General features: G+C 36.9%; 4 protein-coding genes, 1 long non-coding RNA gene and 1 pseudogene across 7 annotated transcripts; 4 read left to right on the forward strand and 2 right to left on the reverse strand.

Annotated features, from left to right (window-relative positions):
* Window positions 1-203: 203 nt before the first annotated feature.
* On the forward strand, window positions 204-1,084 carry LOC148180369 (uncharacterized). 3 transcript variants are annotated; one of them, XR_015771691.1, is made up of 4 exons: window positions 205-359; window positions 419-518; window positions 567-767; window positions 921-1,084. It is a non-coding gene; the product is annotated as an uncharacterized LOC148180369 (long non-coding RNA). The 3 variants fall into 3 exon arrangements; XR_015771690.1 differs by having other exon boundaries at window positions 204-359; window positions 398-767; XR_015771689.1 differs by having other exon boundaries at window positions 419-767.
* On the reverse strand, window positions 358-1,781 carry LOC148180370 (uncharacterized). Its single transcript, XM_088049830.1, has 2 exons — window positions 1,086-1,781; window positions 358-1,026 (listed from the first exon to the last, which is right to left on the reverse strand). Exons 1-2 carry the CDS (start codon window positions 1,500-1,502, stop codon window positions 379-381), a joined length of 1,065 nt encoding a protein of 354 aa, XP_087905956.1. The 5' UTR covers window positions 1,503-1,781; the 3' UTR covers window positions 358-378.
* Window positions 1,782-3,196: 1,415 nt separating this feature from the next.
* On the forward strand, window positions 3,197-3,317 carry LOC148180371 (5S ribosomal RNA; annotated as a pseudogene).
* Window positions 3,318-6,440: 3,123 nt separating this feature from the next.
* Window positions 6,441-7,513, reverse strand: LOC148180372 (uncharacterized). The gene is made up of 3 exons (XM_088048024.1): window positions 7,080-7,513; window positions 6,839-7,024; window positions 6,441-6,785 (listed from the first exon to the last, which is right to left on the reverse strand). The coding sequence occupies exons 1-3, from the start codon at window positions 7,278-7,280 to the stop codon at window positions 6,456-6,458; spliced, it is 717 nt and encodes a 238-aa protein (XP_087904150.1). The 5' UTR covers window positions 7,281-7,513; the 3' UTR covers window positions 6,441-6,455.
* A 600-nt stretch (window positions 7,514-8,113) lies between these two features.
* Window positions 8,114-10,891, forward strand: LOC148180373 (uncharacterized). Its single transcript, XM_088045843.1, has 4 exons — window positions 8,114-8,334; window positions 8,678-8,779; window positions 8,882-10,221; window positions 10,274-10,891. The coding sequence occupies exons 1-3, from the start codon at window positions 8,245-8,247 to the stop codon at window positions 9,692-9,694; spliced, it is 1,005 nt and encodes a 334-aa protein (XP_087901969.1). The 5' UTR covers window positions 8,114-8,244; the 3' UTR covers window positions 9,695-10,221; window positions 10,274-10,891.
* Window positions 9,740-24,090, forward strand: LOC148180374 (uncharacterized). The gene is made up of 6 exons (XM_088037134.1): window positions 9,740-10,205; window positions 10,274-10,392; window positions 22,821-22,880; window positions 23,246-23,443; window positions 23,490-23,809; window positions 23,859-24,090. Exons 1-6 carry the CDS (start codon window positions 9,740-9,742, stop codon window positions 23,992-23,994), a joined length of 1,299 nt encoding a protein of 432 aa, XP_087893260.1. The 3' UTR covers window positions 23,995-24,090.
* Window positions 24,091-24,277: the final 187 nt, after the last annotated feature.

A 24,277-nucleotide genomic window follows, 5' to 3' on the forward strand; every position in this document is an offset into this window, starting at 1 on the left:
TAGCAACCATCACCGGTAACTAAGGCTTTCGAGCACTAGTGCGGGAACATGCACGCAAAAATTTTGCCATAGAAGCCATATAGAAAATATCGGTTACTACAAATTTAAAGAAACACGCATTGGGATCCTCTTCCATTAATATTTATTTAAATAAGTTAACAAATTACAAGAAAATTAATATTTTTTGAGAAAAAGTTCATCAGCGCCATCTATTAGCAACTTAATCATTGTTGCTCTTTTGTAAAAACATAACCTCAAAATAACATTAACAAGTTTTATGATTTTAACGATTAATAAAATTAAGCTTTTGTGAAACGTTTTATTTTACAAATACTCAAGTAATCGATGTTGGTCATCAAGTAAGTATACTCAGTACTTTTAATTTTTATTATTATAGATGTTTATGTTGAATGTGCAGTTGCTGCACGAAGCAAACGACACACCAGAAACTCCAGCAGTGTTTTCAGTTCTCACGGCGTTACTAATATTGTACGAATTGTTGGAATTGGATCTTACAGGTTCCGTGTCTGTCAAAGTGTCTGCTACTTCTATTTTATTTTTTAAAGAATCTTGGATATATCCCTCCGCTACTGCGGAAGATTTCCAACCACCATGTCTTTTAACGGCTAGAAAGTCAAGCCCCTTGTTTGCTAATAAAGTAGCACTGCTCCTACGAAAACAATGGCCAGTATATTGATGAGGGTTTGGAAGTTCAAGATATTTGGCGATCAATGATGGAATTTTCCCAATGGTGTTTATACCAATAGGTAAATTTATACATTTTCCTGCACGATAAGTTAGAAATAGTCTCCTGTTGTCAGTCACAACTTGTAGTCTTAATTTCACAAATTGCTTTATTATTTCGACCCATTCCCTTTTGGTTATGGCAAATTCCCGTTTAACCTTAGTTTTTGTTTCAGGAATAGAAACCAAAATTATGTCATCTTTAAAGATAACATCACCAATCATCATCTTACAAATTTCTTCTCGGCGGCAGGCTCCAGAAATTCCCATAATCAAAATCGTCTAAAATATAAATGTTAAATTTTTGAATGTAAATTTCTAAATAAAGACAAACCACTCACTTTCATCAAAAAATATTCTTTGTTAGGGGCCTCTGTCAAAAATTTTGTAATATGTTCTCCTTCAAGTATTTGTGACTTTTTTGGAATGTGTTGTTCCGTTTTCCTTTTAAGAAGGGCAAGCAATTTTGGATATTTCGAGATATCTATATTCTTCTTAATATTCAAGCAAGATCGTATCATGCTATAAATTGGCCACAATGTTTTTTTAGTAGAACCTATTTCTTCAAAATAGGCCACCAAGACGTTTTCAGAGTAATTTTTGATCTTTTTATCTTCGCACCATTTGACAAACTGAGAAAACGTACTCTCATATCTGGGGCGTGATTTTGTCGGCAATAAATTGTTTATTGCAGCAGTTGCCGCACTTTTCACTTCGGGTGGTGTACACTCGAATTCAAACTCTTCTTCCGAAGACATGGTACAAATCAATACAAATCTTTATTTTTGAACTTTTTGCTTGACAGAATTGACAACTGTCAACTGGAAACTTCAGCGACTTGATTTTTTATACCAATAAATGCGAACTATATATGATGGCGAAAATTTGTTACAAACTTCGTGCAAAAAATGTTATACAAGAGACGTGCGGGAATAATTTTGCCTGATTCGTGCGACATTCCTTCACTCGTGCGCGGGGCGCACTCGTGTTGAAAGAGTCGCACTTATCTGCAAAAATTGTATTCCCGCACTAATCATGTAAAATACTATTTTCACATTTCAATAAATTTCTAACATTTTTATTAAGTGGATATTTTGAATTTTAAGATATTTATCTGATTCTGATTCTCTCCACATTTCCCAGAGTTTTTAAGTTTTTACATGTTTAAAATTTTTGTTAATGCATTTTTACTCCGGCGCATCTACCATTTAGAATAAAATAATAACATTTTTAGCAGTTTAAGATTACCTAGGTCACTAAGGGCCCGATTTCATGTTGACTTGCGGTATTGCAAATCAGAGTTGCGTCTTTTAGCAACCTCAATCAAAGTGATGCTACAGTTTACCAAACGGTCTAGTGCGGTTATGGCTGTGGCAGCATTCTGTCGCCAATTGTAAATACTATTGTATTATACAGGGTGTCCCAGAACTCGCGCCCCAGAGAGAAACGGCGTATGGAGGTAACAATTCTGAACCAAAATTTTGAAACCATAATTTTTTTACTCAAAAAATAACCGAGATAAGACAAAAAAACTGTAGCCAATCTAAGCTGAACAGAATTTGAAAATTGGTAACTATGGACACATACTATCATCCAATGGTCAGTTAAACATTAGACTCTCGTTGCCTAGGAAATTGGGATGGCCATTTACTTCACTTCTCAAATAAGCTTTCGGGATTGGTTGTTAACTTTTTATCAGTTCTCGAATTCTATTAAACTTAGTCAATTTTTGATTTGAACTTTACCATCTGTATTGCTGTCGGCACCGTCCCTTGCTCTCTGGGGCGCGAGTTCTGGGACTCCCTGTATATTGTGTGTATAAAATGTAAAATAGTCCGGTATTTCCCATTCTTCCTAACCGAGTACCCAAGTCCATAAATCCATCCAGTCTTCTCATACTTTCCGCCATCTAGTCAACACTCCTACACTTTCTTAACCTGATCATCCCTTCATCCTGACCAGTCTTCTCCCGACACTCGAAAAGAAAAGTACGAAATAAACATTGTACTGAAGATTGTGAGAGTATCATTCACTAACCACCGAGCTGAACTGTAGTCGCTAAATGGCTTTAACTTTTTAAATCGTTTACAGTCACCTTACCGCAAATCCTCATAAACATATTAACCCTTAAGTAGTTGGGTCTTATCTGCATTGAAATGAAGCGCTGGACTAGACGTATTTTGGGGAATTCCATTTTTTTCGATTTGTAATATTGACCAGCTGGGTAAAAATATTTATTGCGGTTCAGACCCAATCACTTGAGGATGATTATTTATATGAGGGTTTGCAGTAAGATGGCTGTAAACGATTTAAAAAGTCAAAGCCATAACCGCACTAAATCGTTTGGTGAACTGTATCTTAGCAACTGCGTCAAACTTATAATCAGGTCTTAAAAATTAATTTTATGATTAAAAAGAACGGCTTTTCAACGAAGATCACATATAAATATACAGGCAACGGCCATACCCCACGTTGAAAACACCGTTTCTCGTCTGATCAGCGAAGTTAAGCAACGTCGGGCGCGGATAGTACTTGGATGGGTGACCGCTTGGAAACACCGCGTGTCGTTGCCTTTTTTTTATTATTTACAATAATAAATTAACCAATTGAACCAAAAAAAAAAAAAATTTTTCTATTTCGCGTTCATAATGAAGATATTTCAATACGCGTTTGAGCGTATTTCGGTATCGTAATGGACCAATCCCGTGTCAATATTTCCAGGAGCATTTATTTTTCTTTGGTTTGCAGCAGACAAACCGTCAACCTGCCGTCAACGTTGACAATTTAGATTTTGGTTTTGATAAACCATGATAAATCGATCAATACACCATTATTTCTTGTTGTACTTGGCTTAATAATTCATCGGAGAAAAACTCTTTGGATGCAAGAGAACTATCATGATCATGATCAACATCTTCGCTCTCTTGGCTCCCTTGCGCTCCGATAACCTCAAAACGTCACACCTGTCAAATTGACTGAAATTGGATTTGGCTACTTCGAATTTTTTCCCGAACATTTTGAAAATGCTTACTACTCTAAAATTCCCTAGATTTCGAAATCAAGTTTTTTCGTTTAAAATAAGGCGAAATAGAAAAAATAGCGTATGATACTTGTTCATAATGCATTTTGCCGCACTTACTACTTTATGACACTCCTCGCTGCGCTCGTCGTGTCCTAAAAACGTGCGTGCGGCAAAATGTTCATTATGAAACGCGTTTCAAAATATACTATTAAACCTAGTCCTTTCCACAATATGAATTTTTTTAAGAGCAAAACTTGACAATGCTGCTCTCAACCCTTTCTAACAAAATTTTACATCCGGCAGTTTCCGTAGCTAAGCAACTATTACTGAGTTCTTTACAATGTTGCAACATTGAAAAATTTTCTACAAAGCTAAGAAATTGTACTTTTAAAAGTAGAAGAAACTTGGTTTAATGCACTTTTTGTCCTTTTTTTGATACAAATTATCATAAACTGTAAAATATGTGAGGTCCAACTATGAAATTGTTATAAAAAGTTTATCCAAACAGAGTTTTATCGTTAATAAAAGAAAGCTTCTATCTTAGTTAAAAAAGCACAAACTTCGTTTTGGTTTTCAATTTTGGGCTAAGGAAAGAATTAGATGCAACATGATAGGTAGCATCGGCGCCTTTTTTTCATCACCTGCGTCTCTAATTTGTAATGTCTGGCGAATAATAATAGCTGTAAAAAGGTTCTTGTTGCGATTCAAGAAGACGCAACTGAGGCGGTTTCAGTGTATTGCCAAAATGTCAAGAACGTAAGGAAACAATTGGTTTCACTTACGCTCCTTAGGCAGGGAAATAAATCACTTTCTGTCCTAGGCAGGGAAAATCAACTTTCGCTCCTCATTTTCAGCGTTAAAATAGTTAAAATAGTACTTTCGCTCCGGTTCAGAAAACAAGATTTTTTTGTGCGTCTCCGTCATTTTTCATGAGATTTGTGAAACTCATTTGGGGCAAGAAAATCACCTTTTGAATGTCTAGGGTGCAATTCTTGAAACCATGGGAATAATTTCCAATGGGAATTTCCAAAAAATTCCCACAAAAAATTGAAAATCGTATTCTTGAAATTCGTATGGGAATGTTTTCCCACGAATTTTGTGGGAAAATTTTCACATGCTATTTGCCCATGTGAAATTAGATTCCAATGACATTTTGACATAAATGTGCAAAAATGGACGAGTTTATGCACCTTCAAATTGTGCGTGCAGCAGTGGAAAGACCCCCACGAACTGTTTTAAAAGCAGCAAATCCATTTGAAGAGTTAAGTAATAAACTTTTTATAAAATTATTTAGATTAACAAAAAATATGGTGCGGGAGCTCACCCTTATGCTCGATCAGTACCTGACAGGTCCTACAAGAGCTTCTAGCTTGTCGAAAGAAACCAAAGTATGTTATATACTAATTGATACGCTTGTTAATAAATTATTTTATTAGGTTTTAGTAGCCCTTCGATTTTTTGCGTCTGGTAGTTATCAGATAGATGTAGGCTATAATTTCTTCGTTGGGGTCAGTCAAGCTTCCGTCTCTAGATGCATTGAGGAAGTAACAAATGCATTAAATGAAGAATATATACAAAACCAGTGGATAAAATTTCCAAGGACAATAGAAGAATTAACTCATAAGAGACGAGAGTAAATAATAAATGAGCAATGATTAATTAATATACAATTTCATGTTCTCTTAAGGTTTTATAGAAAATATGATTTTCCGGGGGTCATAGGTTGCATAGATTGTACACATGTTGCAATATTTCCTCCACCGTTAAACCATGAGCACTTTCCAGGTCATATATATGTAAATCGTAAGAACTACCATTCTTTAAATGTTCAGTTGGTAAGTATCAGTATTTTTATACTTCTTGATTCATTTCAAGCAGGTACCTAATTGATTATGTTTAAATTGTAAGTGTGAAATGCTAATATAAAAAAAAAAAATTGTTAACAGATTTGTGATGCTGATTTACGAATTTTAAATGCAAACGCTAGATTCCCGGGAAGTACTCATGATGCATATATTTGGAGTCAATCGAACGTTCAAAATGCAATGCGTGTTTTAAATCAGACTCATCCTGATTATTTCTTGTTAGGTAAAAATTACAAATAATTAAAATTTAACTTACACTAAATATAAATTTAAATTAATTAATTTTTTAAGGGGATTCTGGGTATCCATTAAGAAAATGGTTGCTTACTCCTGTTAGAGATGCTCTGCCAGGATCACCAGAAGAGAGGTATAATACAACTTTTACCAGAACCAGATGCACAATTGAAAGGTGTAATGCAGTGTTAAAGACACGATTTAGATGTCTTCTAAAGCATCGTGTTTTGCATTATACGCCAACAAAATGCTCAAAAATTATTAATGCATGTTGTGTTCTTCACAACATGTGTGTGGCTAATAATCTACCAGTTCCTGATCCAGAAGATAGAGACGATGAATTGGATTTTGGAATGCTAATAAATGAACATGAAATTTACGAAGAAGAAAATGATAGAATACAAAACGTGGAATTAAATGATGGAAGAAGACTGCAACGAAAAATCATTAGAAATTATTTTGCTCGTTAATTAAAGAGGTTTTTTGAAGCAATTTTATTTTTAAAACACATTTTAACACAATTTAACAATATTTACAACATTGAAATGCCTCTGAAAAATTCATATCAACCCAAGAAGATCTAAATTAACTTACTTCTTATCTACTAAAAAACATTTTATTTCTTTTAAACTATTTGAGATCTCTTCTTGAGTTGATATAAATTTTTCAAAAAGAACCAATTTTTTCGAATAGTAATCTTTTTTTAATTCTAATTTCTGCTTTGCAATATCAGTAAATGACTGCTCAGTTTCCATTAGTTTTTGTTTTTTCCTGCTTCGACTGATTTCTTTTACATCCTTTAAAAGTTCTGTGTTTACACTGCCCTCGGTTATTAAATCCACTTTTTGATTACTTTTTTCCGAATTGTTCTCTTCTTGATTACTTTCTTGATTTTGATCAAGCAGTATTTCATCGAAATTCTAAAAAAATTTAGATTAATTTAGAAATTTTTGTCCTCAAAACAATTGCTTACAAAGCTTATTCCCTGGTCTTTGATTTGAGGGTCTCCTGTTATAGAATGTTCTGAAAGTAATCCCAGCACAAGTTCTTCCTCTTTGTTGAAGACAATTGGACATAACGGACCGCCTCCAGTTCCAGTGGAATGTCTTTTACAGTCTCCCTGTTTTTTTTTAACATTTTTTTTAATGTCTTGCCAGGACTACAAATTTATAAAATTTATAAGAGCATTAGTTACAAGCTAACATTGTACTTACACGTCTCCAATGTTTCCAATCTTTCTGTGCTCCCGGAATTTCGTTTAGCTTTCTTGCAATTTCAGTCCATTTTAATTGAGCTTGTTTAGCAGTAAATTGCACATTGATCATACCTTTATAGAGCTCGGGTTCATTGAGCATTTGCTCAATTAAAAATTGCTTTTGTTTGGCTGAAATGTGGCCGTTGCGCATTTCAGACATGATGATTTCACCTTTTGCTAGTTTCACTCTCACTATTTTACGCAGTTTACGGTGTACAAAGTTTGAAAAACGCGAGCGTTGCTATAGTAACAAACAAATTTTGCATTTCCAATGGAAAAGTGATTCCCATGCCGTCAAGAATACCAAAGTGTGCAATATACAAATCCCATGGGAATTTGAGGTGGGGAAATTTTTCCAATGGGAACTATTTCCCATAATTTCAAGAATTGACTCCCTAGACAGTCAAACGTGACATTTCGAATAGTTGGTTTTATTTTGCAAGTTGGCATCGCTGCACAAATGTCAATTCTTTCAATTTGTGGGCCGATTTAGAGGCCAATGACCTTCGAAAATAATAAAGATAAACTAATTAATTAAAGATATCACAAAAATTCACTGAAATACGTTTGAATTTTAATTAATCTGCAATCGTTTGATTTGAATGGAGTGCTACCAACCTATTCCCAGCTGATAAAATTCCCCTAAATGAGGGAATGACGTTTCAAATTCAAACCAAAAGTCAAAAGAAATAACTATTAATAATTGTCGGCGCACAAAATTTCGTGTTTGACACGGCTAGAAAATGTTTTGGAAATGCTCGGATTTCAATATTTTTCTTGCATTTCCAAAAGACCATTTTCTAGCCTAGTGAAACAAACAACTATTGCTTTGATTTATTTGCAATCGGTCCAACTAACCAAGAGAAGACAATAACCTTCATATGGCATGGAATGTGGTATTAGGTATTAACATAGGTATCGTAAAACGGATGTCAATATTAGATAAGATAACATATTATTCGAATTATTTCTAAATAGTCGCGTTTACTTTAGATAAGTTAACGAAAAATTCAAGACGCGTCCATTTTCATTTGAAAGGGCGTGTCATCGTTAAAGTTGCAGTGAAAAGTTAGTGTTTTCAATCAATTTGCAATCATGGAGGACCACAAATATGAGGTTAACAGATGCAAGAACGAATTAAAGAATTAGAAGAACAAAAATTAAAGTTTTCGCAATCTCAAAACCAGTCGAACACTATCTCAAAATCAGAAGAGGTAAGTTGGCCTTACAGCGTAGTTTTACAACTATTAACTTTACAATAGAAAGATAAAAACAATAGTGAAACCGCAGAACCAAGTTTGAACAAAGAACTACTTTCGTTGCCTTCGACTTCAACTACATAGAAGTGTATTTCGTTCTTTGGAGTTGAAGTCGAAGGCTTCGGTGGTAGCTTATTCTACCACTCTACCAAAAATGTGAGTTATTTTTTACTAGTTCCGTAAAGCGTTTATTAATTAGGGTCATTAATGCACGATTTTTGTTCTCACTAAAACATTTTAACTTTTAATCGTGTTTATTAACTAACTTGTTCGTTACTTCGTTTTTTTTCATTATTAGGTCGTCAAAACCGTCAAGATTCAAAAAACATCTAAAGAGACTCCTTCACCACAGGCACACGTACACCCAGGAAAAAAGAATTCTGCACCCGCTAGAGAAAACGTAAGTTTTAGAGTAGTAACAACATGAAAAAAAGATTTCCTAAAAATACTTTAAACCAAAAATTCGAGCACAGTGAATACAACTTTTTGGTATTTCTTTCAGTTTCGAACTTTCAAAAAATTAAGTATTAACCGTGACGTCGAAGACTTTGAAATGATTTCAAACAACAAGGACTACGGAGATTTCGATGATTTAGAAATGAAAATTGTTTTTAAAAACGGGATAAAACGATTTCTACTTCAACTAAAACATAAAGATAATGTTAAAGTTTGGAAAAAGGAACATTTTGAGACAAAAAACGATTTTTGCGCTCAAAAGTATTTCGACTCTATTTCTAAAATTGACAATAAACATGGAGAAGACGTCTTCATTCTTTATACCAACAACAAAGCGGATGTAAAAAGTGGCACAGTTTTGTCAAACGGAATTGAAGTTCGACCGTGCAAACTAGAAGACGAAGATATTTTAATGAATTCCACAAAACGATCAGAGAACTCAGTTCTTGAAATGAAGAACACACACTTTCAGTTTGATCTTACATCGCAACAGTTTAAGTTAAAAACCGCTGCAATTGAGTTTAAAGAAATGTTGAATCGTCTTAACTGCGAGTTGTACGTGGAGCTAAGTCACTTTTTACACATATGGTGGACTCAAAATTACGTTTTGACCAAAAGAGATTTTGTTGCAAAACTGAGCGAACTTGCTTTTTCTCCTTACATCGTTCATCCTTCGCACGAAAATGCCAACGAGAAGACGGAGAACCTCAGGAAGGCAATAATGCAGTTTGAGCTCACTGTAGTTGAAAATGTTTCCACTAAACTTCCATGGCACGTAGAGAAAAATGAAGACTGCAAAGTGCACAAAGAAGTTTGCACAATTGTCCCTTTGATTCATGGGCGTTTCATGTTAGTTTAATAGACTGCAATCGACTTTTTGCAAAATACGCAGAGACCAAAACGGATGATCAAATGGAGAAAAATTCCAAAGGAAATTTTGATGTTTGGTCAATCGGACGACATCTTCATCAAACAAATTCGAGGAGTTTTACTCAAACATAACAAAGTTCACATATTTTTGGATGGTTTAGACGAAGTCGACAGTAAACATGTCGATTTTGGGCTAAATTGGGCTCAACATATGCATAAAAAATGTCGAAACGTTTGGATCTCATCACGAGAAAACTTACGCGAAAAACTGAGTCACACCCTAAAAGTCGTACCGCTTAAAATTCAAGAACTAAATGAACAACGCAACGTGAAATATTTATATGACAGAGGCACAAATTTAACAGTTAGATGCCATGATCAGAAGAACATATTCGATTACATACAGAATTTGAAGAAGATTGAAAGAGGCACTACTAAGTTACTTCTTGAAAAAGAAGGGCTTGGAAATCATAGTACACAACTAGTAGCAGTACTTCTGAGTAAACAACTTCATAGGTATGCGTAAAAATCTTATATAAAACATCTAAAATAAGCAAATTTCTTTTAGGCCTCTTGGAACGCTGGAATTCTCTCTCAGACAGGCTGGGGTACTACCAACCAGGAAAAATAACGAATATTTTTGCCCTGCTGACAACACCTGTACCACAAGATATCGAAACAACACAAGTAACTCCCAAAAAATTAAGAAAGCTTTAATGCCAACACCAGAAATTCCCTAAAAATAGATCTTATAACCAATAAAACGCTAAAATTATTCCCCAGGAAGAAGCTGATTAACATTACTTAATTTTTCAACTGAATTTTTCAACGCCAGTTGGAAAGTCCACGAATTAGAAAGACCATTGTTGGTTAAAACATCATTCGATTTTCACCTTTTTCGTTCAAAGAAAGTAAACACTTCTCGGAATGTGACATTCTGGTAGTTTTTCACTTTTTTTCCTATAAGACAACATTTGTCTCGATTCATGTTAACTATAGTCTCTAAAACGATACTCCGATTTTATGGTTTTCATAGAGTCATGGTTCTAATAGTTGCCTGTAAACCCAAAACCGCAAGATCTATAAATGTAGGTAAAAATCCAGTAAACATATGGGGTCAGTGCGGTCCTATAATAAACAAAGTCTCATTTATTGCGAGCTTAAGATTTTTACAATGTTGCCTGGTCCTCGAAACCGTAATAGTTATTTGTGTACCAAAAAAGTGTCTCATTTTTGACCGAGCCTTTCTTTAAGAAAGAAGGCTAGGGCAAAATGGCACTTTTTGGCCGTGAAACACACAAGGTTTTTTAGGCTACATCATTAAATTTACAAATTAATTAATTTTTATTTTTGATTTATTGATTTAATCATTTATAACAACTGAATAATTGTAAATATTTATGAATACTTCAGAAAAGTTCATATTTTCTTTATTTACATTTGCAGTTTCGGCATGTGTAGCTTCACAATTTGTATGAATTAGATTTAATGTGGTTGTTGTTGCAGCAGCACTGCTAGACATGTTCATTTGCAATAATTCGACACGTCTTTGTTGCAATTTATAGCAGTGTGTCCATTTGATTTTACCCAAATAACTATAAAATTGAGGGTAATATCGAATATCGGTATCTTGATGTAATATGCAAAACTATGAATAGATGGCGCCACCATAGATCGGCCGAAAATATTTGCGGCCAGAAAAGACTCACATTTTCACTCACAATTTCATTTTCAGTTTAAGTCGCTTAAAAAATTATTTTTGAGGCTAATCACCCTTCTACCATAAAATCGGAATATCTTTTTAAAAACTATAGTTCTTTTGTTTTAACGGTGGTGAGCCATCTCGTTATCGAGTTCGGATTTTCCTTGAAACGAAATCATAAAAATCTTCATGGTCTGAACGCTGATATTTTCAGGTACGGATTTTGTAATCAAGTCCTGTAAACTTTCGAAAACGTTCTATTCCTTAAAATTTTTTCTTGTCAGATTTTCAACTAAAAGAATTCTCTTTCCTTGGAATAGTGGTTTGAGAAAGTTCAACACGAACTTGACTATTTTTTCATTTTTTTTCGTTCACCTTAACCAGAAGTGGTGTCTTTTCGCAAAACTATGACACTTTGTATGGCGTGGACGCATCGTATTTAGGCAAAACAACTTCTTTGTGAATTTGGCAAGTCTTCATTTTTCTCCACGTACCATGGAAGTTTCATGGAAATATTTTCGACGACAGTAAGCTCAAATTGCATAATTGCCTTTTTGAGGTTTTTTTGGTTTTCGTTGCCATTTTCGTGCGAAAAATGTGCAATGTAAGGAGAAAATGCGAATTTGTTCAGTTCTGCAACAAAATTCCGTTTGATCAAGACGTATTTTTGAATCCACCATTTGTGTTAAAAGTGACTTAGCACAGCTTTGTTTTCTCTATATATTTTTTTCTTTGATTTTTTTTATACATTTTCACTAGATTTTCTTAGGATTTTCTTTAAATTTTCTAAGGTTTTTTTAATTTTTTTTAGTTTGTGCATAAATCCTTAATGAATTCTTCTTTTAGGTACGTTGTCAAAATTTATTTTGGGTTCTTAAATCCTCTTTAAATTTATTTTGTAGATTCTCTTTGGATTTTGCTCAAATGCTTCCTATTCTAATAAATGGATATTCTACATTTATAGATTGCGTCTAGCTTCTATTTTATTTTTCCTTGGCGATTTTTCTCATAGAGCCTATAAATTTTATTTAGATTCTTTTTGGAGTCTCTCTCCATTCAGAATCTTTCTAGATTCTAGATTAAACTTTCTTATTTTGTTTTTTCTTTTATTTAGCTTTTGTCTACATTCTCGTTAGAGTCTCTGGATTTTCTTTAAATTTTCTTTAGATATGTACTTTCATACAAATAACTTTTTTAGAACCATAAGAATGTGAAATAAAACTTAAAAAAAATGTTCTTAATTATTTTTTAAATTACCTCTATTAGGGGTAGTTATTCGTTTCCACTAGGCTGGAAAATGTTTTTTAGAATTGCGAGGATTTCAGTTTCCGAGCATTTCCAAAGCATTTTCAAGAAGTGATAAAACAAAATTTTGTGCGCTTATTAGAAGACTAAAATGTTGATAGCACCGCATTCAAATCGAACAATTTAAAATTAATTTAAATTCAAATGTGTTCCTGTAAGTTTTTATTGTAACTTATTTACTTAATAAAATTAGATTATCTTTATTATTTTTTAAGATCATTGGCCTTCACGTTCAACAGGTGATTTTGCCACAAATGCCATGAAGAATTATTTCCCTATAGGCGATTTTGACGTTTGACAAGTTACACCATTGTCAGACATCCAAAGTAGCAGAACTAGTTCAAACACAGTACAATGCGAGCGGCACAAATGGAATCACATTTCAATGGTAACTAAATGAAGATTATTTTGAAACACGCTGTATTAATGGGAACTTGCTTTCTTAAGAATACTAGAATTATTGATTTGTAGATTGCATGCACTTAATTATGGGAATAATTGTGCGCCAATGAACGTTCGAAATATTTCATGATGCAGAAAGAAAGCGCAACAAGTTTTATGAACAAGTCACTCATTAATATTTTTATTGTTTTTTTTTGTTCTTTTATTGATTGAAGTTGTGTCTAAGGACAGTGGGTGAGTTATAAATTCTCATAATTAATTGACACGATTAATTAATGCAATTGTGAAGCTCGTCAGGTGATATTTGAATTTTTAATGAGACAAACCGAGAATAAATTTTAAGTTTTTTATTTATTTATTCTTATTTTTTCTTTATTTATGTATTTTTGTATTTATGTATTTATGAATTTATTTATTTATTTATTTGCCACTTTACTTACATCGCTAAAAAACTATCAAACATTTGAGTATTCATTACACAAAAGTGCAAAAAAGTTGACGTTATGTTATAATCTTTTTAAACCACACTGTATTACAATCCTTGTCTACACTTTTATGCTACTCCATTGAGGCTCCACAATTTTATAAGTAGGCTTCCCAGGATTGAAAACTGGTCATAATTATACAGGGTGTCCCAGAACTCGCGCAGGACCCGTTAACAGCGGATGCAAATGTTAAATTTGAAACGAACTGCACAAGAAAAAGTGTAAAATAATGTTTAGTATTCAAATAAAAACGATTTTACTTCAACCAATCAAATCTCTTTCTCGAAAGGTATTTTCAAAAAATTAGTGCGTTTCCTTAGAAACATTTATGCGAATTGTTGAAAAAAAATATCCATAAATTGTTTGATCAACTTTGGTGTGTTCTGTCACAATGACATTTCACCTAAGAGCAACTAAACTTAACTAAACCAAAAGAAAGGAATCGAAATTAAATTAAACTAACTAAACTAACTAAATGAAGTGTTCAAAGTGACCACCACCAACTTCAATACAAAGCCTTGTCTCCCTAATAAATTGTTCCTGGCATTTGCCAACATTTGTTGTGTTACTTCAGCCATCGCCTGTTGACTCCTGTGTCGCAAAATATCAACATTTTTACTGGTACACGGTAAACACAGTTTTTAACGTGAACCCACAAAAAAAAATCTAAAGGTGTGAGGTCTGGGGATCTGGCGGGCCAAGATATTGGACCTCCGCGCCCTACCCACCGAATTGGATGTTGTTCATTTAAAAATTTTCTAACACTAAGAACAGAATGGATAGGTGCTCCATCATGCTGATACCAGTGATAATTAATATTCCTTCTATGTATTCTTCTGGCAGTTTTGATATTGCTAAGCAACAAGTAAAGTGTAGTTCAGGTACAATTAGTTGAAAGTTTGTGATTGGTCAACTTTAAATTGCTCTAATTCAAAATCTAATGACTTAAAAAATTTTTTTTTTTGCAAATTCTTATACAAGTAACTATACAGAATCTGTGGTTAACGGGTCCTGCGCGAGTTCTGGGACACCCTGTATGTACCAAATACAGGGTCAATTACATACATATAACAAAAAGAGAAGTTTGTTATTTTGTAATTTATACAAATAAAAATGTATACACTACTATAATAAAAAGAGACAATGAATTTTGGGCAGCAAAAATGGTTGATTCGCTTGAAAATTTTTATTTTAAAGCGTTATTGCCTGAAATCGTGAATTCACGCGTCAAAAGAAATTTGCAAATTAGGACCATTTTAAAAAAAGACTTGTAAATATTACACGTATTTTGTAATATAAAAACATATTCAAGCTTCTGCTGTCTGGGCGTACAGCTAGCTGCGCAGTTTTCTACCGCAGTTATAAAGGCAAAGAAGTTAAAAATGTTTTTCCTAAATACATACTAATTTTGACGTTCTAATACAAGGTGTTTATAAATGTTTCTAGCATCAAGGGTGGCTATGAAATGTCAAAGAAATTTGCCGCTCATTACAAATGTGGGTTTCGATTTTTAAACTGACATTTTCAGTTAACCTCAAACATGAAGCAAACTTAATTTTGAGAAATAAACTGTTCTAGTTGTGGTTTAAAACCAGAAAATCAAAAACTTGGACACAAAACTGTAACTGAAACATCATGAATGTAAGTTTCATTATAAATAATTTTCAAGATAATTATATTCACTATGAAAACAAAGCGGCAAAATAGTGCACGGCAGGAATTCAGACAAACCCTTGATGCTAGAAACATTTATAAACACCTTGTATAATATTTTGATATCCAAACCCAATTATTGACCAGTTTGCTCATTATTATAGATACAACCTCCCACTTAAATACGATTAACTTAATTGCAATCAAATTATTGCATGAACTAGATTAGGCTAATTTGAATCATAATCAGTAAACTTTTCGATCTTCTTTGATGGTCCAAAACATTTCGTTTCGGTGCATTTTATGAAAAAAGGGATTTCGAGCTGGAAGATTGTAAAACGGTTTATTAGACCCTCTTAGCTTGATGGACAGCTGTCAAAGACCAAGTTGAGCTGGTTGCATATTTACGAAAACAGATATTTGGGTTGGCTCCGGTGCTTTGGTACATACTTACAACTGGTCTATAGTTAGTTCTACAATCTCCAGTTATCATTGCTTAAATTTAGTTAAAATTGATTCATATTATTTTTATTCAATAGAGACTGATAATTGTCAGCTTGTCTAAATTACGTTCGATCTTACCCCAACTCACCTTACCAAGTTGGCGGCGGCGATTGTTCATCCAATCAGATTTGTCCACGATTCCAGCGGTGTTGATAACGACATCTAATTGGTAAAAAATTTTGACTGTGGTCTAGAAAGTGTAGTCCAAAACCACAAATCAAAACTGGAAACTACGACGTCAGTGTTTTTTACAGTGACATCGGTTTTTACAAAAATGACTCTTTTTACTAAATTCGTTTTCAAATTCTTTGATATTTTTTTCTTCACAAATGTTTGCAAACGGCGACACCTTAAAAGTGGCAAAAATGACAGAATTTGCTTATTTTAACTACAAAGAAAATCTACAAGAGGATCTAGAAAACCCGAAAGGAATTTAGTAACCTAAGTAAAAAATTATAATAAAGAATTTGAATTTATGAAGGTTCTAAGGAAAACTAAAAAATAATAATTTATAGATAATCTAATATTTTTGGAGAATTTAGAGAAAACATAAGGTCAAGGGAGAACCAAAGAAAATCTAAAAAGAAATTGAGTAGTTATTTTTTAAAACTCAACAAATCCAATTTTGACTGACATTGAGATGTAAAATTAGGATTATTTTGAGTAAATCTAACAATGTGTATTTTTTATTCAGTGAAAAACCTCTTGCTAAAACATTGTGTTACCCTCTTATGCCAAAATAGTTGAAGTAAATTTGAAGAAAATTGAACAAATTATTGTTTTTTCTAATCTTTTGTCAAAATTTATGAAACGAATTTATTGAGTTTTGAAAAATAACTCCTCAATTATAGACAATTAAGAAAAAGCTTACAAAATCACAAAACAATTTAAGAAGAACTTGCGGAAAATCTTAAAGACAATCAAAAACAAACCTAGAAAATTTAAAGAGAATTTATAGAAAATATAGATATTTCAAAACAATTAAGAGAATATACTGTTACGAGAAGATTCTGGAAGCTTCGAGCGCCAGCGCTGGAACGTTCCGTTCTGCTCTAGAGCGAGCGGTTCGTGGAATAATTCTTATTCATACGCGGAACTCCCGAATATTCTCGCAGCGCTCCAGCATTAGGCTAGTAGTAGGGGAATATCTGTATATAGGGGAGTAGCGATAGGATTGTAGATAGTCTAGTATTTGGAAGTCCTGTAAAGTGAATAATTGTGAAGTACGAGAGTGTTCATAGTGCACAATAAAATTGTTATTGTTACAAGCGAGACTTTTGATTTTTCGGCCAACGTGACAACTGGTGTCAGATAGTGGGATCCCGCACAGTCTTGTGATCGAGAAAATTCTGGAATTTTCGATCGGAAAATTCGTGACATTACCGGACTGTGACATTGTTACCTGATTGTGGACAATTTTTATGCCTGTTCAAACCAGACAGCAAGCCGCAGAAATGGAGGCGCTGCAAGAATTGATGGCTTCGATGATGGCGAAAATGGACACCCAACAAAAGTTGATTACGAATTTAGAAGAAAAAAGACAAAGAGAAAAACTGGAAGAAGAAGAACGAAGACAAAATGAAAAACATGAAGCAGAAGAGAGAAGACAAAAAGAAGAAGAAAGAAGACAAAAAGAAGAAGAAAGAAGACAAAAAGAAAAATTAGAGGAAGAAGAAAGAAGACAAAAAGAAAAATTAGAGGAAGAAGAAAGAAGACAAAAAGAAAAATTAGAGGAAGAAGAAAGAAGACAAAAAGAAAAATTAGAGGAAGAAGAAAGAAGGCAAACAGAGAATGCAGCAATCCTGAATCAGCTTAAAGACATGGAACAAAACATGAACGTAACCATTATGGTTAAGGTCGATGAAATTCAAAAAGAGGTAGAAGAGTGCCTAGGAGGCGTTAAGGAGGAACTACTAGGCGTCAGAGAGGAAGTAGAAGAGTGCATAGGAGGCGTTAAAGAAGAACTGCAAAGCGTCAAAGACGAAGTGCAAGTACATGTCAAAGATCTGGAGCGATTTAAACAGCACGTGGAAAATGAGTTGCTACGCGTGAGGCGTCAAGTTCCAAATAGGACCGGCCTGACCACAACGAAAGAAATGAAACCCCCGACTTACGATGGGTCGACTTCACTGGACAATTACAAGCTGCAATTTGAAGTGGCGGCTAAACAAAATGGATGGTCGGAAGAAGAAAAATCCTCATTTCTGATAGTTTCCTTGAGAGGGGCGGCTCTGGACCTGCTAGAGACAATTCCAGGTCGAGACAAAGAGCGGTACGACCAGCTGATGGCAGCGTTAGAGGCCAGATTTGGAAACCAACACCTGCAGCAAGTATACGTCTCAGAGCTCAAGACGCGGCGGCAGAGAACTGGAGAGTCTCTGCAGGAATTTGAGGCAAGTGTCAAGCGCCTTGTTTTGCTCGCCTACCCTTCGGCTCCGGCGAATTTTGTGGAACAACTAGCTGTGGATACGTTCCTGCAAGGGATTCGAGATCCAGAAATACAAAGAACCGTCCGACTGGGCAGCTATCACTCCGCAAAAGAAGCTCTGGTGCGCGCTCTAGAGGTGGAAGCCGTTTTCAAGAGCTCTGTGAACGTCCCTGATTACCGACGAATTCGAGGCGTGGGCATTGACGAAGAAGAAGCAACACCTACCGCTTTCGTCACGAAAGCCGAGCTAAACGACATCCTCAAGGAAAACAGGGAGCTACGGATGACACTGAAGCAGCGAACTAGCCAGACCTGCTATCGTTGCGGAAAACCAGGCCATTTTAAACGTGACTGTAGGGTTGTTCTTAGGAACGACCAGAACGGTCCCCAGTCACGTCCTCAGCAGTCGGAAAACTAAAGCCCAGCAGTGTCAAGGGGCACACACTGGCTGGGGAGAGCACAAGCCCCAAAGTTATTTCCGTTATGCGTTTGAAGAGGAATTTTGAGAGTTTGATAATTGAAGGAAGTGTGAATGGGAGAAAAGTGAAGATGACGGTCGACACCGGAGCCATGGTTTCCCTTGTGAGAAAGGACATGTTGGACAACAGGACATCTCTGGAGACAACGAGTGCTATTTTAAAAACAGTCACGGGAGATGTCGCCACAGTAAGTGCCGAGGCAGAGGTCACGGTCCAGTTGGGAGGTATGAAGTTTCGGCATCGGGTGCTGGTGGCAGGAATTGAGGATGAGATGATCCTGGGAATGGATGTTATTGGACGACATGGGATTTCCTTTAATCACAACGAGAAGATCCTCAAGATTGGAACCGAAAGCTTTGTGTTATCGACCCCAGAAGTAAAAGAAGATGGAGTGAAAGCGTTCGCCTGTGAAAATACTTGTGTGGATGGGAACAGCGAGAAAGTGATAAGTGTGCGTTTAGGAAGTAACTTTGGGAGCTGCGTTGGAATGATTGAACCGACCAGAGACATGACAAAACCAATTCTTGTTGGAAAGACACTAGTAAAAGTGACGAAAGAAATACCTGTGCGGGTGGCGAATATCAACCCTACTCCAGTCACGATCAAGAAGGGCGATCTAGTTGCTGTGTGTGTTCCGATCTCCAGAATAAGTGACGCACAGCCATCAAAGAAAAACGTGAAGACCGTGAAAAAGTTAAAGCTGGAGGTAGACACGAGTGACCTTTCTGAAGAAGAGGCTCTTAAAGCGCAGGCTTTCATCAAGAAGAATAAGGACGTGTTCGCCGTTGAGAATGAACCATTAGGAAGAACGAACATCGTTCAACACAGAATCAATACGGGCGACCATCAACCCATCAGACAGGCACCGAGAAGGTTACCGTGGGCGAAGCAAGAGCAGGCCGAACAGTTGGTAAAATCCATGCAAGAAGAAGGGATTATTGAAGAATCCAACAGTCCTTGGTCTTCGCCGGTTGTGCTCGTAACCAAGAAAGACGGTAGTACAAGATTCTGTGTGGATTACCGAAAACTCAACGATGTTACCAAGAAAGACAGTTTTCCATTACCCCGGATTGACGACACTCTCACAACTCTGTCAGGGTCGACGTGGTTCTCAACCTTAGACCTGAAGAGTGGATATTGGCAAGTGGGACTTCATCCCGAAGACAAGGAGAAGACAGCGTTTTCCACGGGAAGTGGCCTGTACCACTTTACGGTTATGCCTTTTGGGCTTTGCAACGCACCCGCTACATTCGAAAGACTAATGGAATGTGTGTTGCGTGGATTGACATGGAAAACTTGTCTGGTTTATTTAGACGACGTTATGGTCATGGGTAAAAACTTCGATGAACACCTGAAGAACCTTCAAGAAGTGGTAGACCGGTTTAGGGGTGCCAATTTGAAACTTAATCCGAAGAAGTGCCATCTATTTCGGAAGAAAGTGGAGTTTCTGGGGCATACGGTGTCATCTGAAGGAATCAAGACCTGTGAAGATAAGATTCAGGCGATTAAGGAATGGCCCAGACCCAAGGACAAGCACGATGTGAGAAGTTTTATTGGACTTTGCACGTATTATCGGCGGTTTGTAGAAGGTTTCGCCAACATTGCTGCACCTCTGCACAAACTAACGGAAGCAAAGGCATCATTCAACTGGACATCAGACTGCGAAAGCAGTTTCAAGCGACTGAAGTTAGCTTTGTGCACTAGCCCGATTTTGAGCTACCCCAGGACTCATGGAAAGTTCGTCTTGGACACAGATGCCAGTAACATCGGCATTGGAGCGGTGTTATCGCAGGTGCAGGATGGAGAAGAGAGAGTGATCGAGTACTACAGCAAAGTGTTGAGCAAGCAAGAGAGGAATTACTGCGCTACAAGAAAGGAATTGCTGGCCGTTGTAAAATCTGTAGAGCATTTCCACAAATACTTGTTTGGCCACGAGTTCTTGATAAGGACTGATCATGCTGCCCTCACGTGGTTACTACAGATGAAAGACGCCGAAGGACAAGTGGCTAGGTGGATTGAGCGGCTGCAGCAATACCACTTCAAAATCAAACATCGACCAGGAAAGCAACACAATAACGCTGACGCTCTCTCTAGAAGACCTTGCAAGGATTGCAAGCAGTGCGCGAAGATTGAAGGGCCATTGCCGATAAACAGGATGGTTATCGGTTGTGATGATGACTGGACTACGGAGAATCTTCGGAAGGATCAACAAGCAGACCAGGAAATTGGGCCACTGCTGGAGTGGAAAGAAACGGATAATGGAAGGCCGCGTTGGGAAGATGTCTCGGAAAAGAGTCCAGGGTTGAAGGCGATGTGGGCGCAGTGGGACTCACTGCGAGTAGAAAATGGGGTACTGAAAAGGGCTTGGGAAAGCGCAGACGGGAAGAAAGTAACCTCCCAGTTACTAGTGCCCAAGAATAGAGTTCCCCAAGTACTCAAGGAGGTCCATGACGGAACATCAGGCGCTCACTTCGGAGTGAACAAAACCTTAAGTAAGATTAGGCAGCGGTATTACTGGGTTGGCTGCCGGGAAGATGTCGAACGATGGTGTAGGAGATGTTCAGTTTGTGGGGCGAGCAAGGGACCTCGAACGCGAACTAAAGGAGGCATGAAACAATACAACGTGGGAGCCCCGTTCGAGAGAATCGCTCTAGATGTGGCCGGGCCATTTCCAAAAACTGATGACGGCAACAAATACATCTTGGTTGTGCAGGATTATTTCAGTAAATGGCCGGAAGCGTATGCTCTTCCCAACCAAGAAGCCACAACAGTAGCTCGAGTCCTGGTGGATAATTTCTTCAGCAGGTTTGGAGTTCCACTCGAAATGCATTCCGATCAAGGAAGGAATTTTGAGTCTGGCGTTTTTCAAGAGATGTGTAAGCTGCTGGGAATTAGGAAGACTCGAACCACACCCTTGCACCCGCAATCCGACGGCATGGTCGAGAGATTCAACCAGACGATGGAGGAACATCTGTCCAAGGTAGTGGAAGAGCACCAGAGGGATTGGGATCGTCGACTGCCCTTGTTTATGATGGCCTACAGAGCTGCCATTCATGAAACCACGGGAGAAACACCAGCGAAGATTATCTTTGGAAGAGAGCTGCGTCTCCCTTGTGATCTTCTGCTTGGTTCGCCTGGGGCGGAACGAAAGGAAGTACCGGAATTCGTCGACAACCTGAGAGAGACCCTGCTGGATACACACCACCTTGTGAGGCAGAGGATCAAAATGGCTAGTGACAGAATGCGGTCCAGATATAATGTGACGGCTAATCATGAAGGATTCAACGAAGGAGACTTGGTGTGGTTATTCAACCCTCGGCGAAAGAAGGGCCTATCTCCGAAGTTGACACCCACATGGGAGGGACCGTATAAGGTGATCAAGAGGATCAACGACGTGGTGTATCGGATCCAACGCAGCGCCCGTTCAAAGATGAAAGTAGTTCATCTAAATAGACTTTGTAAATATCACGGAGAATCAGGTGTTTGGTCTGATCGGGACGATCAGAACTAAGAGGGGGGCAGTGTTACGAGAAGATTCTGGAAGCTTCGAGCGCCAGCGCTGGAACGTTCCGTTCTGCTCTAGAGCGAGCGGTTCGTGGAATAATTCTTATTCATACGCGGAACTCCCGAATATTCTCGCAGCGCTCCAGCATTAGGCTAGTAGTAGGGGAATATCTGTATATAGGGGAGTAGCGATAGGATTGTAGATAGTCTAGTATTTGGAAGTCCTGTAAAGTGAATAATTGTGAAGTACGAGAGTGTTCATAGTGCACAATAAAATTGTTATTGTTACAAGCGAGACTTTTGATTTTTCGGCCAACGTGACAATACAGATGGTTCACGATGTGTTTACTCGACATTTTTCTCAAAAACTACAAATGATGGAACTTTAAAAGATTGGGAACAAATGTAAAAAGATAAGACGAATCAAATGAAAATATTCACATTTTTGACACTATCGGTTATACCGGAGGTATTATTTTAAATGAAACACACTATAGTATATTATTGCATTTTTGGAATGTGCATCTAGAGTTTCTAACAAATCTCAAAGAAATCTCCAAGAATTTCCAAAAATCCAAAGGCTCCAAGAAAACTAAAAAATTTACGAACTCCGTTGTGGCGATTTATTCCTCCACATACTCCACATTTTCGAGAAATTTGGGAAACTTGTACCAAATGAACATGGAAAAGTACCCAGCACTATAAAACCACTGGTAAGTTATGACTATGACGTACCTTTATATCTCCCCGCCAATAAGATAAATGTAATTTACTACGTGTTGGCCAAGCGATAACAATTTTTGCGATAACCAATTGAGTTCCCCTTTAATTATTTGAATATAAATGTCCTTATTTTACAACTTTGTTTACCAAATATGTACTTAAATGCATTACATAACTTACAACAGTACTACTTAGACCACTTTACAATGAATTTCTTAGAAAACAAAGTCGTACTTTTAACCGGAGGCTCGGGAGTTATTGGTACAAAAATGCTACAAGAACTACTCAAACATAACGTGAAGGTGTATTTAATTGTATTCAAATCTACAGTGTTAAAAATTCGGTACTGTTCTAGGGAGTAGCCATCGTGGATCTCCACGAAGAATCAGAAGCCGAGAAGACGATCTTCATCCAAGCCGACATTACAAAAAGCGAGGAACTCGAAGGAGCTTTCAAGAGAACCGTGGAAAAGTACCATCAACTGGATGTTGTCATCAACAACGCAGGAGTTATGGACGAAAAGAACTGGAGACGCGCCGTGGCGGTGAATTTGGTACTACACCCAACTACCATGAAGGTGTTTCAAACTGGTTTTTTAGAGCGCATTGATTGATAGTACCCATCTCGCCATGAAGTACCTTCCAGATTTCAAGTCAACTGAAGAAGGTACCGTCGTGAACATAGCCTCTCTTCTTGGTTTCGACGTTCTGGAGTCAATCCCGGTGTACTGCGCCACGAAACATGGAGTCGTGGGCTTAGGAAAGGCACTAGGAACCCAGTCGTACTACGAAAAGTACCAAGTTCGTCTCTTGACGATTTGTCCAGGACCTGTCGACACTCCTCTGATCACGAAAGTGGATGACCGCTTTCTGTTTCCGGAGAAGATGATACAGGAGCTGGAGACAAACAAGATTCAAACGTGAGTACTTCGAGTAGTATCCTCAAAAAATACGAAATTCCGTTGGTAGGCCTGACAACGTCGCCACAGCTCTCATCAAAGTGATCAATGAAGGTCAGCACGGCTCTTTCTGGGTGGTGGAAAAGAACGAACCTGCGTACCAAGTGGTACCTTCGACTTCTGATTCTTTAAAATTGTTATCTTAGGTTTGGCGGATTATGGCGGAGATGGAGAAGCCCGTTCGCATGATCTTAAATGAGACACTGTGTAAAATAAAGGGGGTGATGGGAAGTACCTGGAGTAGCATGTTTCTGTTGACGTCCAATAGTCCGGCTCCTGTGAGGCGAACCGGTTTTTGGGATCGCATCATCATGAATAAGATGTGTTTGGAGAGGCGTGGATCGGTGGTGTTGTACCAGTCAATGTCGTAGATTACATCGGTCAAGTTTTCTACCTGAAAAAAGTTTTTTTGAAGATTTTTTTTTCAAA

The sequence above is a fragment of the Gnatocerus cornutus genome, chromosome 1 (assembly GCF_029298725.1).
Source record: "Gnatocerus cornutus isolate USDA-ARS CGAHR chromosome 1, icGnaCorn1.1, whole genome shotgun sequence".
NCBI lineage: Eukaryota > Metazoa > Arthropoda > Insecta > Coleoptera > Tenebrionidae > Gnatocerus > Gnatocerus cornutus.

Coding starts and splice junctions, on each gene's coding strand:
- LOC148180370 (XM_088049830.1), bottom strand. CDS start 1,502: ATGTCTTCGGAAGAAGAGTTTGAATTCGAGTGTACACCACCCGAAGTG. Junction 1,027..1,085: donor AAGAATATTTTTTGATGAAA/GTGAGTGGTTTG, acceptor TTTATATTTTAG/ACGATTTTGATTATGGGAAT.
- LOC148180372 (XM_088048024.1), bottom strand. CDS start 7,280: ATGTCTGAAATGCGCAACGGCCACATTTCAGCCAAACAAAAGCAATTT. Junction 7,025..7,079: donor ATTGGAAACATTGGAGACGT/GTAAGTACAATG, acceptor ATAAATTTGTAG/TCCTGGCAAGACATTAAAAA. Junction 6,786..6,838: donor AAGACCAGGGAATAAGCTTT/GTAAGCAATTGT, acceptor AAATTTTTTTAG/AATTTCGATGAAATACTGCT.
- LOC148180373 (XM_088045843.1), top strand. CDS start 8,245: ATGCAAGAACGAATTAAAGAATTAGAAGAACAAAAATTAAAGTTTTCG. Junction 8,335..8,677: donor CTATCTCAAAATCAGAAGAG/GTAAGTTGGCCT, acceptor TTTCATTATTAG/GTCGTCAAAACCGTCAAGAT. Junction 8,780..8,881: donor CTGCACCCGCTAGAGAAAAC/GTAAGTTTTAGA, acceptor TATTTCTTTCAG/TTTCGAACTTTCAAAAAATT.
- LOC148180374 (XM_088037134.1), top strand. CDS start 9,740: ATGATCAAATGGAGAAAAATTCCAAAGGAAATTTTGATGTTTGGTCAA. Junction 10,393..22,820: donor AAGATATCGAAACAACACAA/GTAACTCCCAAA, acceptor CACATTTTCGAG/AAATTTGGGAAACTTGTACC. Junction 23,444..23,489: donor GCGCCGTGGCGGTGAATTTG/GTACTACACCCA, acceptor CTGGTTTTTTAG/AGCGCATTGATTGATAGTAC.